Source organism: Phoca vitulina, unplaced genomic scaffold (genome assembly GCF_004348235.1).
Source record: "Phoca vitulina isolate PV1807 unplaced genomic scaffold, GSC_HSeal_1.0 scaffold7, whole genome shotgun sequence".
NCBI classification, from domain to species: Eukaryota; Metazoa; Chordata; class Mammalia; order Carnivora; family Phocidae; genus Phoca; species Phoca vitulina.
This window is the reverse complement of record NW_022589710.1, coordinates 59,861,934-59,877,025: the sequence shown is the minus strand read 5'-3', so window position 1 is coordinate 59,877,025 and position 15,092 is coordinate 59,861,934. Positions and strand designations below refer to the sequence as shown.

General features: G+C 51.1%; 1 protein-coding gene across 2 annotated transcripts in view; it reads left to right on the top strand.

The window, feature by feature from the left end:
* FBLN5 (fibulin 5) overlaps positions 1-15,092 on the top strand; it is a 75,585-nt gene that overhangs the window by 54,366 nt on the left and 6,127 nt on the right. For both annotated transcript variants that reach the window (XM_032405798.1, XM_032405797.1), the window contains exons 6-10: positions 1,165-1,281; positions 4,836-4,955; positions 8,529-8,651; positions 9,664-9,790; positions 12,410-12,605. In XM_032405798.1, the coding sequence (XP_032261689.1) occupies positions 1,165-1,281; positions 4,836-4,955; positions 8,529-8,651; positions 9,664-9,790; positions 12,410-12,605 (683 nt within the window). The remainder of the gene's footprint in view (positions 1-1,164; positions 1,282-4,835; positions 4,956-8,528; positions 8,652-9,663; positions 9,791-12,409; positions 12,606-15,092) is intronic.

Below are 15,092 nucleotides of genomic sequence, written 5' to 3'. Positions count from 1 at the left end.
AGAGCGCTCAGTGGGCAGTGTGGTGGGCCGGGTTAGAAGTAGCAGCTGCTCAGACGTAAAACAGGATCACAAGGGCAGGGCACAGCCTCTGAGGGGGCTGAACACTAGCTAAGGTGGAGAAGGGGTCCTTTCTGGCAGTGGGTGGTAGAAACCAGGGACAGAGACAGAATCGGAACTGGTCTCCAGAGCCCTGGCTGGACTCTGGTTCCAAGGAACTGGGATACTGGGGAGGGAACATTTGGAGGAGGTGGGGATAAGATAAGGACCAGTTATAGCTGCAGTCGGATCAACTGGTCACAGCAGGTTACTTGTATAGGTGAGGACTGGGTCTCCATCTGTAGGCTTCCCATTCAAGGCATGCCATCCCAGAGGAGTGAATTCTCTTGCCCATCAGCCCATTAACCTGGAGTATTGGGAAGTGCTTTCCCAATGACATCAGGCTCCCCATTGACTGGTACATGTCAGCAGGGAGGGCATATTGCCCAGCTCTGCTAAAAGGCTCCATTCAGCCCCGGAGCTGCTTGCTCGGGAAAGGCCAGCCATGGCTTGGGAGAGGCGTGTTTATCTGGAGTTTTATGTCTGCTCTGGTGCAAGCAGGAGATCCAAGGCGAACTCTGGCATCCTTGTGTTACTGGATCATAGGTCTCCAGACTGCCGTGCTGCCTTGCTTGTCCTGGCCTACACTTGTTCTTGTTCCCGAGCGCTAGACAGATCATTGTTAACAGAGCTGGGGAGGAGCCTATTGGAGCAAGGCTGTGGATTCCTCTTACATTTTAAGCCAACTTGTCCCTTTCCGGGGCCATGTGACATTTCTACAGAATCTTCGAGTGGACTCTTGTTGGATAAATCTTAGCTTTGAGTATTGGAGTTGGATAAAATCTTGGAGGCTGTCTTGTCCCATATCCCAGTCAAGGCAGACATTTCTTCTAGAACTTTCCAGACAGGTGCAGGTGCTCATGGGACTGAGATGGGTCAGGGAGGGTTTTAAGTGGGTTGAGCCTTAGACTCGGGAGGGTATCACCATCCCTGACACTCAGTCGGTACTGTCTTCTCCTTCCCCTCCCTTCCTGATCCTGCTCTGGAAGCGATGGATGGTCATGATGCTGGGTGCGGCACTGGTGATCGGGAAAAAATGTCTCACCTTGCTAGCGTTTCTCTTTCCAGACATTGATGAATGTCGCTACGGCTATTGCCAGCAACTTTGTGCGAATGTTCCTGGATCCTATTCCTGCACCTGCAACCCTGGTTTTACCCTCAACGAAGATGGAAGGTCTTGCCAAGGTATGCGAGGCCAATGAGCCCTTGCACACAATGTGAAATGCGAGATCCTGTCTTCTCCGGAGTCTGACAGTTGACGTGGTTAGCGTCCGCTCCTGCTCCAGGTCACCGTGGGAAACATCTCAAAAAGTGCTCTGAGTGCTGCTGAGAGCAGAACCCCAGTCATCCGGCAGCTGGGGCTTATGGTTTCATGGATTTGCTTCTCTCTGTGTGTCTCCTTTCCACAAGTCGCCTTGCCAGCTTTCTGGGCTAATCGGAAATTTTCACGCATGTCTTGTAGCCTGAGTTCAGTTCCTGATGCTCAAGAGGGGTGGTCAGCATTCCCCACAAAAACAGAGTGAAATAAAGGCTTTTTTTTTTTTTTTTTTTTTTTGAGAGAGAGAGAGAGTGAGTCAGCAGGGGGAAGAGGGAGGGGCAGAGGGAGAGGAGAGAGAGGATCTCAAGCAGGCTTCAAGCCCAGCGTAGAGCCTGATGCGGAGCCTGACGTGGGGCTCGATCTCACAACCCTGAGATCATGCCCTGAGCTGAAACCAAGAGTTGGACGCTCAACTGACCGAGCCAAGCCGGGCCCCAAAACAAAGGCATTTTCTGAGTTTTACGTGAGCACTTTAAATACTGATACTCGAGAAAAGCAAGCTGCATGCCTTCTGCAGTCTCCATTCGAAGGTTTCTTCTGCTCAGGAAGTGAATGGGGGCTCAAGGCCCGAGGAATTCGTGCAAGTCCTGCCCGCCCCACCCCCGGCCCCCACCCAGGCCTCCAGCCCCTGGCAGCGGCTCTGTCCAGGGTGGAGGTAGCGCCGGGGACTCAGAATGAGGTCTTTGTTTGGAGCCGGCCACCAGGTTCTGCAGGGCCCATTTCCTTGTCACACTGTTTGAGGTCTGGCGGGCAGGCTCCGAGCCAGCTAGCTGGAGGATATTATGTTTCCATTAGCTTAATCGTATCTAAATCATTGGGTAAACAGGAAGGCATCAGCGTTAAAGGGGCTGATCCTGGATTCTTTGTCTTCCCTCCAAAGCTGGTTCTGCTAATTGTTCCAAGAAGTCTCGACTGTGGTCCTCTTGCCAGGAGAGGTAATTTTCTTCTAAGAGCCGAGGCCGGGCCTGGAGGTAGAGGGAGCTGGTAGAACAGGGGCCCTTCCGTCCCCCTGGAGCAGGGAGCAGGCACCTGGTTCCCTTGCTGTTGTGAGAAGTGACGTAGGGCAGATGCAGCCTTCTCTGTGCCCAGGCCGGGGGGTTGGAAGTGCCAGCCCAGACGTCCACCCAGAGACTGGCAAGGTGCTTCCAGCACCTCGCGAGGAACAGCCGTGCGCAGCAGGGCCCAGAGGCCCCGGTGTCCTTCAGGCCTCTCCGGGACAGGCCTGTGAAGGGGAGCAGGTGACCCACCGGGCAGTGCCAAGTCCAGCAGCGCGCTAAGGCCTGGACGCGGGCACCCAGCCACGGGGATGTTGCATCAGCAGGTTCCACGGGTGCCACAGCTGCTCCCTTCTCCGTTGAGCTTTTGTAATCCTCACACCTCGTGCAGGGAAGGGTGCTTTGTGTTCTTTGAATTATCGTCACGTCTGTTAACCTCACTGAACCCCAGCAGTAGCCTGAGGAGATAGGTAGGGCAGGTGCATGTCACCTTGCTTTGCAGAGGAGGAAATCGAAGCTCAGAAGCATTAAGCAACGTGGCCAGAGTCATGCAGCCAGGGGGTGGCAGAGTTGAGAGAACCAAGGCTCCAGGCTTCCTGTCCAGCAGGTTGGAGCGGGGTGTGGCCTGCAACCACACGATTCAGAAGGGCACTTGGGCCCGTGTGGATCCCAGGGGGACCTGTTGTTCTGCAGAGGCAGCTGAGAGCTGCAAGAGAGCAAGACCCGAGCTCCCTCATCCTGGCGTGTCAGCGTGTGGCCAGAAGCCAAGGACACCAGCCCTAATGCCCGGCAGTTCCGTCCTACCTGCACTTGACTCAAAGGCCCCCCGCCACGGCGTTTCCTGGCTTCTGGGGTGCAGAGCCTCCAAGCTCTGTTGGGGAGACTGGTGCCTCGCTGGACCCTCCCTGCAGAGCCCTGTTTCTCTCCCCCACTCCCCCCGACAGCTCTAAGGAAGCAGGAGCTTTGTGGGCATGGGATTAGCCCTCCCCGTGAAGAAAAGCTTCTCAAGCTGTTCCCCTTGAAGCCTTTTCACGCTGAAAACACTCAAATCTGTATTCAGAGCCTTAAGAGGTTTACCCGGACTTTGAAGGGGATAGAAATTTTCTCAGCTGGAACTTTGGTCATTGGCATATGGGGCTTGGGAGAGGGTGTGCTTAAAACGGGTCAGCCAGTGGGAGTGGAGAAGGGGGCTCCTTCCCCCCCTTCCCTCATCCCGATGAGCTATGCAGAATAAATGACTCGTAGGTATTATGGAAAGGCCCCTGACTCATGTTGCGGTTCCAGCTGTGCTCTTGGTAGCTCAGGGACCTGGGCACATCTCCCAACCTTCAAACAACCTTAAGATTATTGATGTATCATTGATGTACAATAAACTGCACTATTAAAGGCACGTTATTTCATACACTTGGCTGTCTGTATACCCCATGCAGCCATCACCACACTCAAGATGATGAAATACTCCATTATCTAAAAGTTTCCCTGTGCCGCCTTGTGGTCCTCTCCCTAACGCACTGAACTTGTAACATGGGGCAGTGGTCCTTGTAAGGATTTGGTAAGTGTGAGATCCTTTTGTAATAATGAGTGACATTGCTTATGACTAATTGTCTTAGCTCAGGCGGCTGTGACAGAATACCAGATTGAGTGGCTTAAACCACAGAAATTTATTTTCTCCTAGTTCTTGAGGCGAGTATTTCAAGATCAAGATGCCGGCATGGACGGGTGTTTATGAGGGCTCCCTTCCTGGCCTGAGGACGGCTGCCTTCTCACCGTGTGCTCACAAGACAGAGGGGCCACAGCAAGCTCTCTGGTGTCCCTTCTTATGAGGGCACTAATCCCATCATGGGGGTCCCACCTGTATGACCTCATTTAACCTTAATCACCTCCCAAAGTCCCCATCTCCAAATCCAGTCACGTTGGGGGTTAGGGCTTCAACATAGGAATTTTGGTGGTGGTGTGGCAAGGAAAGAGAGTTATTATTAGAATGGTCATGGTTATTTATCTGTTTACCTGAAACTTCAAAGTCAGCAGGGGTGAGGGAAGAGCTAATCAGTGATAGAACGCATCAGACGAGGGGAAAGAGCCGATGTTGCCTGGAAATCCTGTGGGGACTGGACTTACTAGGAGGGGTATGTGTGTACATGTATCCACGTGGACAGGATGTATGTACGAGTTGTTTCTACCCTGCCCAACTTGTGAACAACTTGTGAGCAAGGAGGGACATGTGAATGGAGACCCTGGTCCTCCGGTGAACACTCTGGGGTCTGAGCTCTAGATCTAAGAGGTCCCGGATGAAGATCCACGTTGGCACCTGTGAATCTGGTCTCCTGGTACCAGTAGATTTTGTTGCCAGTGCATTTTCTGCCTCGTCAGTGGGGATGTTCTGTTGTGGGAATGGTCAGTGATGTATGTGCTTTTGCTTTCCCTAGACGTGAACGAGTGTGCCACAGAGAACCCCTGCGTGCAAACCTGTGTCAACACCTATGGCTCTTTCATCTGCCGCTGTGACCCAGGATATGAACTTGAGGATGACGGTGTTCATTGCAGTGGTAATGGGCTTTGGCATTTGGAGACTTCCATCTGTCCAAGGGGTGCAGGGGTGAGGGGCGGAGGACAAGGGCTTCCTTTACAGGTGTTTCCTCTCCTTTCCCAGACACATCCCCAGTTTGGGACATTTCCCAGTCCAGTGGGGTCACAGCCACACAAAGCAGAGATGAGTCACTTCCCGAAAGGTGGAGTAGAGTCCCCTCCCTTGTCATTTGACCCTTAATGCAAAAACCAATAGAGCTGCCTTTAGGGTCTGACGTGGGGTTGAAGAGGGAAAGGAGTTGCCCAATTCTGTGAGTTGGTTTGAATTATCTGTGCCTGCCCAGCACTGACGAGTCCTGGGGCTAGCATAGAGAGTGCTTGTCGAGGGAAATGACTTTGGTATAATAGCGTATCTCACAGGGTAGCGTTGGCGGGGGCACTGAATGAGTGAGATCATATGGGTAAGTGAAAATACTTTGTGAACTTCTAAAATCTCTACAAATAATCAGTGCCTAGCTTCAGGACTGGCATATAACGTGCATACAATCAACAGTTCTCAAAGCAGTGAACAAATGATTGAACATTGCTTGAACATTGCATTAATTAATTCGTAATAATTTGTGAGAGCATAATATGGTGGCTTTGTTGATCTTTTATAAATTCCTTCCAAGACCAAGAAGCTATGATTCTCTGCCAGTGCTTTCTTGTGACCTCTATTATAATTTTCTTATTAAACCTTGTAACAAGAAACTTGTAAACTCTTATAAACTCTTGAGAACAGGGATGGCATTTTACTCATATAAATCCCCGTAGCATCCCGCACAGAGCCATGGACAGCTCATTCTTTCTTCCATTCTTCCTTCCTTCCCTTCTTTCCTTGTTTTTTGTAAATACTGGATTAAAGTGAACTCCATTCCGTCCACTTTTGGCATCATGAGCAGCTGTGAGTTAGCACAGTCCAAATTAACGATGCTTCACTGTATTTTTCAAAATAAAGGAACCATACCCCAAGGCGTGAAAATCTTTTTGTCCTGTTGAATGGAAAGTTTCTTAATCCTGGGTTTCACTGTGACAGGAACTGACCCAGGTCATGAATGAAACTTGTCTGGTAGCCTCACTGAGGACTGGGTTGTTCTGGGGACAGAGTTCTCTGAACAACTGAGCACCTCTCCCTGGGGCCCAGAGAGCCGGAGCCCCAAGTATGCGGTTGCAGAGAGAGCTTTAAATGGATTAAATGTTAGTCCCAGAAACTAATAAAATACCTTCAGGCATGGAAAGCTACTTTCTTCCTAGATTTCAGTTCCTCCCATGGCACTTCTTGGGGAATCTGGGCCAAGGGCCTAAGAGGGGGAACGTTTAGCATTATGAGGTGGGATTATTTGTTTCTCCACAAATATTTGTTGAGACAAAATTGTTTCTGCACCTCCACAGGTGTTTATTGACCATCTGCAGAGGTGGTATAGGAGGGTGACTGGACCCAGACGGAGCTGGGTTCAAATTCTAGCTCTTTCCTTGGCCAAGGCAATAGGGTGGTCATAAAGATGAAAAAAGCTGGTGTGCCTAAGTGTCGTTCCATGTTAGTTGACTTTTTCTAGGTGTGAGTGTGAGAGACTTCTGGCTTTTCAGAGAGTTTACATCCTTGGTGGTGTGGCAAGGATTTTCAGTTGACGCACTTTATCCGAAATCACCATCTTCGCCATGTTCACCATGACGCCCCCGTTTCTAAGACTTAGAGTGAGCCCTGGCCCATTTAGGGCCCCTCCCTACCCAACAGGAGGTGGAGGTGGGTGCTGCCCTCTCCATCCGCCCTAGAGCCAGTCCTACTTAGGGGATGCCCCCAACCTTGGAACCCCTCAAATCCACTGATTTTAAGTCCTGAGCATGATCACTCAGGGAGACATTACAGCATTGTGCTGACCCGTCGTAGGATCTGGAGGCTGGCTGGCTGGCTTCAAATCCCAGCTTTGCTGCTTACTCGTTATCTGCGAACTTAGTCAAGCTACCTAACCTCTGTAAGCCTCAATTTTTCCTCTGTAAAACGTAGCTAATAATAGCGCTTCGTTCATAGGGCTGAGGTGAGGATTAAATCAGATGAGGCACGGGGCGCCCGGCTGGCTCAGTCGGTGGAGTGTGCGACGCTTGATCTCGGGGTTGTGAGTCTGAGCCCTACATTGGTAGAGAGATTACTTAAAATGACTTACAAATAAAATCTTAAAAAAAAAAATGAGGGATTTGAAACATTTAACCCAGCCCTTGGTACATCGCAAGCACTCGGGAGCTGCAGGTTTATATTACTGCTTCTACCGGAGGTATGGACCAGAATCTACAAACATGACCGAGATCAAGGGGGACACCCCCTGTTGATGGGCTGGGGCCCGAGCCCTGGGACTCTACAAGGTCCCAGGGGAGGGGGAGGGGAGTTGCCAGAAGCATATCTTGCCTCACTGAGCATGTTTTAACTTTTCACATCAGCATCGCGGTTCCGCTGGCTCTGAACCCCTTGCCTGGAGACCCCTGGGAGAGACGGGAAGGAGTTTCTCCTTCTCTGATGGGACAGGCAGTTAGGCATGTCACACCCAGAATGAGCCAGCGGTGGGGAAGCCGCCTTATTTGCGCTGACACCCTCCCTGGGTGATTCCAGCCACCAGTGGTCTGTGAGTGAAAGAGCAATCCGAGGACATGTCACATGGGGAAACTAGGGAAAGCAAGTTTTCGGGAAACAACAAATGAAAGAAAAACATGTTTTCTTTGGCGCGCCTCTCGAATGAGGCTCAAACGGGGGTTCTGTTGCCAAACTCTGTGTGCAATGAAGAGCTGGCTCTTCGGAACCGCCCTCTGCATCGGCTGCCACGGCCAACATGGTCAATGGCTTTTCCTTCACATCCCCACCTCTGCAGCTGGAAGGTGGCCCAGCTCCAGCTTCCCAGGTCCCAGCGACCTCCTGAGGCCGGCGGGCCACCCAGGGATGATACGCTCGCCCAACCCGGGCCACTCCAGAGTTTTCTCTTTCAAGGAGATTTTTGGACACAAAGACATTTTAATATAATGGACATCCCTGGCCTCCCGGATATATCCCTTTCAGTTGTGACTTTAGAAATAATATTGTTTCTCAACTTTGGGGTGAATAGAGGGCCATTGGCACTGGTAAAGTTGCCCTTTCAGAAGACTGGGCCAAGGGAATGTTTTTTTGGGTTTTGGAGAAGAGCTCTGCACCCGGAAAACTCCAGTGGGCAAACAAATCCCACCTCTAGAAGTGGAAGGTACATTTACCTACTGGGCAAAATGAGTCTGTAATGAGTAGATAATGTAGCTGCGCCAGAGGTAGACGTGTGGGAAGTTTGATGGAGACAGATTTCAGCTCCCTATAGGGAAGAACATGCTAACAATTAGAGCTGTCCAAATGTCGGTAGGCTTCCTCAGTGGGTAGTGAGCTCCCCGTCACCCGAGTGTGCAAGAAGTAAAATGGCAACTTTGTAGCCACAAATGTGCCATCATATGTGTCAGGAGGGTGTGGGAGTTAGAGGAGAAAACCACTAAGCCCCCATCCCCAGGTAGTCTGATTATAAGCAGCAGGTGTGACTTGTCACCCCCAGATATGGATGAGTGCAGCTTCTCTGAGTTCCTCTGCCAACACGAGTGTGTGAATCAGCCCGGCACGTACTTCTGCTCCTGTCCCCCTGGATACATTCTTTTGGATGACAACCGAAGCTGCCAAGGTAAGGCTGTCCAGAGGGGCCTGGCTGGGGGAGGTGTGAGGAGGGGCTGGCTTAGGGGGTCACCTGGATGTCTTCATCTAGGGAAGGTGGCAGGGATGAGGGCATGAGTGGGTTCCAGTGGCTCCCAGAGTGGCAGGCTCTGGCCAGGATGTCTGGCCTTCCCGTCCTGTGACCCACACTTCGGCCTCAGAAAGGACATGGGTACTCTCACTTCTGTCATGAACTCCACAGGTAGAGGTGGCCTGTCCGGCCTCCCAGGCGGATCTCTGCGACCCCTCAGAGGACTCCTCCAGACCCAACCAAGGCTTCTTGTGGCCTGGCCCCACTCATGGACCATGGTCCAGGCTTTGTCACAGCCCCTGGAGAGTAGCCTAGTTAGCATTTCTCTACTGGTTCCCTAGAGAGCGGAAGCCAGGGAAACTCACACGTCTGACTGTGTGTCCCTCAAAGGGTCAGGATCCCAGGCTGTGAAGGCGGTAGGTCTCCTTCAGATTGGCTGCTTGGGTTGATTCCCAGCCCCTGGTCCACCCACTGGGGCCAGCGGAGAGGCTAGGAGCTGAGCCACTGACCCATTTCAGCTCCTTGAACCTACCTTACCTGAACACCAAGCAAGAATTCTCCATGGCAGTGCTGGGCAATAGAAATATCAAGTCAGCTACAAATAGGAGCCATATAGAAATAAAAAGAAATAGGTAAAATTAATTTTAAGAATATATCTTATTTAATGCAACACATGTACAATATTATCATCCCAACATGTGCTCAGTGTAAAAACTATTGATGAGATATTGCATTCTTTTTTTGTACCGCGTGGCCAAGATCTGTGTGTCTTTTCCACTTACAGCACATCTCCCCTTGCACTAGCCCCATTTCCAGGGCTCAGTAGCCACCCGTGGCCAGTAGCTATCACAGCGGACAATGCAGTTCTGCAGTAAAGACCCAGGCTGCCCCCACCACACACACACACACCTGGGAAGCGCTGTCCTATTTCAGCCTCTTATCTGCATTTCAGATATCAACGAGTGTGAGCACGGAAACCACACATGTAACCTGCAGCAGACTTGCTACAATTTGCAGGGGGGCTTCAAGTGCATTGACCCCATCCGCTGCGAGGAGCCTTATCTGCGGATTAGTGATAAGTAAGTCATTTGAGAAATGGGAACATGAGTGAGGGGCCTGGGTCAGGAGGCTGCCAGTGTGGTGTAGAGGAGAGTGCCCCTGCCTGGCCTATTGCCTACCACACACTCATACACACACACACACACACACACACACACACAGGTACATCTGCCCTCCCTTCTTCCGGTCACACATTTACTACCCTGAGCAACACCCATTCCTTGCACTGGAGATAAAGGGATGAATCAGACCCATCGGTCTTGTCCTCTAGGAAAGCAGCATCTAAGAGCCATTCATGGCTTAGCAGGGTGCTTCCTGCTCCAAACAAAAACTGGCAAAAGAGGACAAAGCAGGGGCGGGCGGGGTGTGGGGGGTTGGTCCTTGCAGACAGTTTCCGTCGATGCTAAGAGCTGTGCTTCTAGCAACCCTTTGGTTTCTGGTTCCAGGGTCCTTTGGGGCAGAGCGGAGTGTCAGGCTGCTCTCCCGGCTCCCATTGCTGGTTCTCCCCGGGATCCTCCGGGCTGCCCTTGTCTGTAGCCAGGGACTGACCCAGTTCAATGCACAGCCCTGAGCCAGGGTGGCTGGGGAGGTCCGTGGCATGCCGCTGAAAACTGCCTGCCTCCAGGACCTGTTCCTTCTGACGCCAGCCGCCTCCTTCCAGCTCATGTCCTTGTCCGTGTGTCCTGTGTCCCTGCCAACCTGCATGGGACTTGCCCTCACCTTTACCCACACCCTGGGGCGGCCAGCCTCCCGACCTTTGCGCACCCACTTCCACCATATGGAAGGCATTTCTCCCACCGCCACATAGACGGACCCGCCCCATCTTTCAGATCTTAGCTGCAGTGCCACCTCCCCCAGCTGTTTGTGATCCTCTTCAGCTGCCCTCCGTCATCGGGCCCTCCTCCAGGCTTCTTAATTTAGGAAGCATTCTTTTCTGTGTGACACGTGACTTTTTAAGGGGCCATTTGGCCACCAGGGACATTTTGGCTTGGCTATTTTGATCGGCCTTAAAAAACAAAACTTCCGAAATTATTTTTATACGTTCCTTTATTCGGTGTTAGTCGAGCTCCTGTTACGTGGCCGACACCTGTGCTAGGCACCGTGGTTTTTGCTCTCCTGATAGTGGAGGAGAAAGACATTCAGCAAATTGTCCCATCAGTGAAAACATAACCATAGATTGGGATAGGTGCTATGAGCCGGAGGAATGGGAATTTATAAAAGGAAAATGTAGGTTGGACTTGGTCTAGACTGGGGAGTCTGAAAGCTCCTCCGAGGAAGTGACATTTGGGCTGGAATGGGAAAATGAGTCGATGTTGACAGAGGGTAGAAGAGCAGAGGGGACAGCATGTGCAAAGGCTACAAGGTGGTGGAGAGCTTGATGTCTTCAGGGAACGGAGGAGGTCCAATTGTTGCAGCCTGGTGAGTGAAGTGGGCAGTGATCGGAGGGAAATTGACAGAGGCCAGACCCCATAGGTCTTACAGGCTAAAGTGGGTGTTTAGTTTTTACTCACGTTGCAAGGGGTTGCCATTGGAGAATCTTCAAGCAGGGCAGAGACAGAATCTGGCTTTTTGACCATGGGCGCTCTGGCTGCCATGTAATGGATTGAAGGGGGAGGGACCTATTAGAAGGCCATCCCAGAGGGCCGGGTCAGACCCGATGGTAGCCTGAACGACACGGCTGTGATAAAGGGGGTGGTGAAGGCGGTTGGACTTGGACTGTATTTTGGAGATAGAACCAACCAATGTTTTGAAGAGAGATCAGAAGTTTGGGGAGAGCAACAGAAACGAGGCAAGGCTGACTCCCAGTTCTGCCCATCGAGGCAACGTACCTGCAGCCGTACTTCATCCTGTTGTGAACTCTGACCCCTGGGGGGAATCTCAGGGATGAGGTGAGAGCTCTGAGCGGTTAGGGAGACATCGAGGGGCGTCTCCAACAGGCCTTCCTTAGGAAAGAGAGTCAGTGGTTTCATGTTATGACAATGTTGTTACTAGCGTTTCAAATTAGCCATTTGTAGTAGAGATATTTTTGTCCCTGATTTATTTCTCCTACTAGAAGATGAACTGTTTGAGGTCAGGATCTTACTGATCCTTCCAATTCCAGCGTCTAACACTGTGTCTTATAGTGAATTTAGTGAGTTCTAAGCTCTTGTTTATCAAATGAAAAGATGAAGTGATGTTCTCCACAGACCGTGCTAAGTACTACAGAGAATGTCCAAGGACCACCCAGTTCCTGTCAATCTCATGTGATTTCTTACTTTTAGAATTTTTTTATGAGTATGTATATCTGGGGAAGTGAAAGGCGATGTGACCGGTGACGCATTTTGCCAAATAAATACATGACAGATGTAAAGTGCATTAGAGAATGTGCGAGCATTCTGCAAACCAGACATCTAAGGCTAATACTCTAGTAGCAGGAATATCTGATTGGTCAGAATAGGCCACTCTCTAGGACACAGAGAGCTCACCTACACCCTGGTGAGTTTTTAGACGAGACCCAGGGGCAGAGAGGATCTACAGTTACAGCATTCAGATGTTAAAAATGGGGTAGCCTCCTTTACAGTGTTTTAAGGGAGGAAGTAGGTACAAGGAGCATCTGGAAAGGATTTACCGCATTCTCGCATGATTTCCCTTCCCAACAGCCGCTGTATGTGTCCTGCTGAGAATCCTGGCTGCAGAGACCAGCCCTTTACCATCCTGTACCGGGATATGGATGTGGTGTCAGGACGCTCCGTTCCTGCTGACATCTTCCAAATGCAAGCCACGACCCGCTACCCTGGGGCTTATTACATTTTCCAGATCAAGTCTGGGAACGAGGGCAGAGAATTCTATATGCGGGTAAGAGGGGATGGTCACCGTCTTTAACAATGCTTGTGTTGTTAGCCTGGCGCGTGCTTCTAGGAACAGCTCAGAGAGCAGCTAGGAGGGGCGGGTGTGAAGAGAGAACAGGGGAGTGGGTGGGGGTTGGGACTTCGAGGTTCTGAACCCTATGACTTTCTGGGCAGCTTTGTGAAAACTGCTTCTCTTTTATGAGCTTCCGGATCCTCATCGTCTGCATCATGAGAAGTCAGGCCAAGATGCAATCTTCTGTCCTGCCTGGAGGAGGCACTCACATATCCAGTTATCCATCCGCTCATTTGACAGATATTTATTGCCTACTACACACTTCCAGAAACTGGCCAATATAAAGGCTTGCCTCACGGAAGTGGGCGCCATCTGTGTTGTCCAGCAGAGTTGCCATGGGGGCTCTTGGGATAAATGAATTAAAATGAAATGAAATGAAAAATTAGGTTCTTCCGTGGCACTAGCCACATTTCAAGTGCTCAGTGGTCGCCTGTGGCTGCTCATACAGCTCAGATAAAGAACATTTCTGCCATCGTAGAAAGTTTGACTGGATGGCATATCAGGAAAACATTTTAGAACACACGTCCTAAAATATACTCGCCTCTTTGTTAATTACACACACGTAATCCTGTGCCCCCACGTCACTGAGCTTCATCGCCTGCCACCCTGGGGTGGCCGCGCCTCTTTGGAGACCCCTGCTCACATTTCAGTGTGAATTGGGGCGCTTGTCCAAAGAACGGATTGCCGGGCTTCCTCTCCGGAGAATCTCTTTCAGGAGACGGTGGTTGGGGCCCTAGTGTATCAGTTTCCTATCGTTGCTGTGACAAATTACCACAACTTGGTGCCTTAAGACAACAGAAATTTATTTTCATGCCGTTCTGGAAGCCAGGAGCCTGAAATCACGTTCACTGAGCAGAAACCAAGGTGTCCCAGAGCCGGATTCCCTCCAGAGCTCTAGGGGAGAGACCCTTCCTTGCTTCCTTCAGTTTCCGGCCACGGCCGGCGCTTCTTGGCTTGTGGCCATGTCCCTTTAGTCTCTGCCTCCGAGGTCACACTGCTCTGGTTCTGTGTGTATCAGATCTCCCTGTCTCTCTCTGTCTCCTGTGTGATTGGATTGAGGGCCTGCCCAGATAATCCAGGATAATCTCCCCGCGCCAAGATCCTTCACTTAATCACAGGCCGAGATCTCTTTTTCTTTTTCTTTTTTTTTAAAGATTTTATTTATTTATTTATTTGACAGAGAGAGAGAGACAGCGAGAGAGGGAACACAAGCAGGGGGAGTGGGAGAGGGAGAAGCAGGCTCCCCCCGAGCAGGGAGCCCAATGAGGGGCTCGATCCCAGGACCCTGGGATCATGACCTGAGCCGAAGGCAGACGCTTAACCAACTGAGCCACCCAGGCGACCCCCGAGATCCCTTTTTCTTATAAGGTAATATTTACAGGTTCTGGGGATCTATTTACAGGGCCTGAGATATCTGGGGGCCGTTATTCAGCCCACTCTACCCAGGAACCTGCATTTCTAACAAATACAGCATGCAGTCCTCCAGGGGCACTGTGAAGATCTATAGGCCCATGGAAGCTTCTCCACTTTGAAGGGAGCCGCCTGCCCCCAGGGCTTGTGAGAGGACAGCGTATCTGAGGTCTCCACCTCCCTCTCCCTATCTCCAGGCAGAATCTTCCAGTCCTTGCCTCTGGGGCTGGGATGGTCTAAAAACAGGGGAGTCTCAGAAGCCCCGGTTAGAACAGATTAGAAAAGGTCCCAGGGGCTGGTATCTTGCCTGTATGCTCACTAATATGTTTTTGGCAAGACCCTAACAGGACCAGGTCACTTGTAATAACATAGTCCATGTAGCCAACATGTACAGACCAGTGCAATGGGGCCAAAGGCTTTGGGAAAAGATGGAATGAGTTAAAGGCAGAGGAGCTTCTGCAAGATGAGAAGCCTAGAGCTGTATTTATGTCTGTCTTTTTCCTGCCGTCCAGCAGAAACCCACATCCTGTGAGCCGCGGTGGCCTTGCTGCCCTTGGGAGCATAAGCCTAGCCCATTGGCATTCTCCAGTTTGGCCTCTCTCGTTTGTACAGACACAGCGGGTCCCAACCATAGGGCGCAAAGATTCCCCTTTTGGGGATTTAAAATACCATCAGTGATACGTCTTGCTTCGCATTTTTGCCCCCAAGCAGAAAAGCAGATCCTCAGAAGGTGACCTTGCCTGGGCAAGATTTCACTCACTAGAACACCACCTGCTAAAATCCCTTTAGACCCAAATGTTCCCCGTGTGGCTGACTTGTAAGAGGTACCCAGTGATGGGGCTGGGGGGGGTGGGGAGGAGCAGATTGTCCTACAGGTGAAGTGGGCAGGAGGGAGGACCCTTCCTGGAGGCTTCCTCTTGGACTCGCATTGTCACAGTCGCTAGGGGACCCTTGAAACTCACAAAACTGAGCTGTTTGCTTGTGCGCTCTCAGGACACTAGGAAGGGCCCT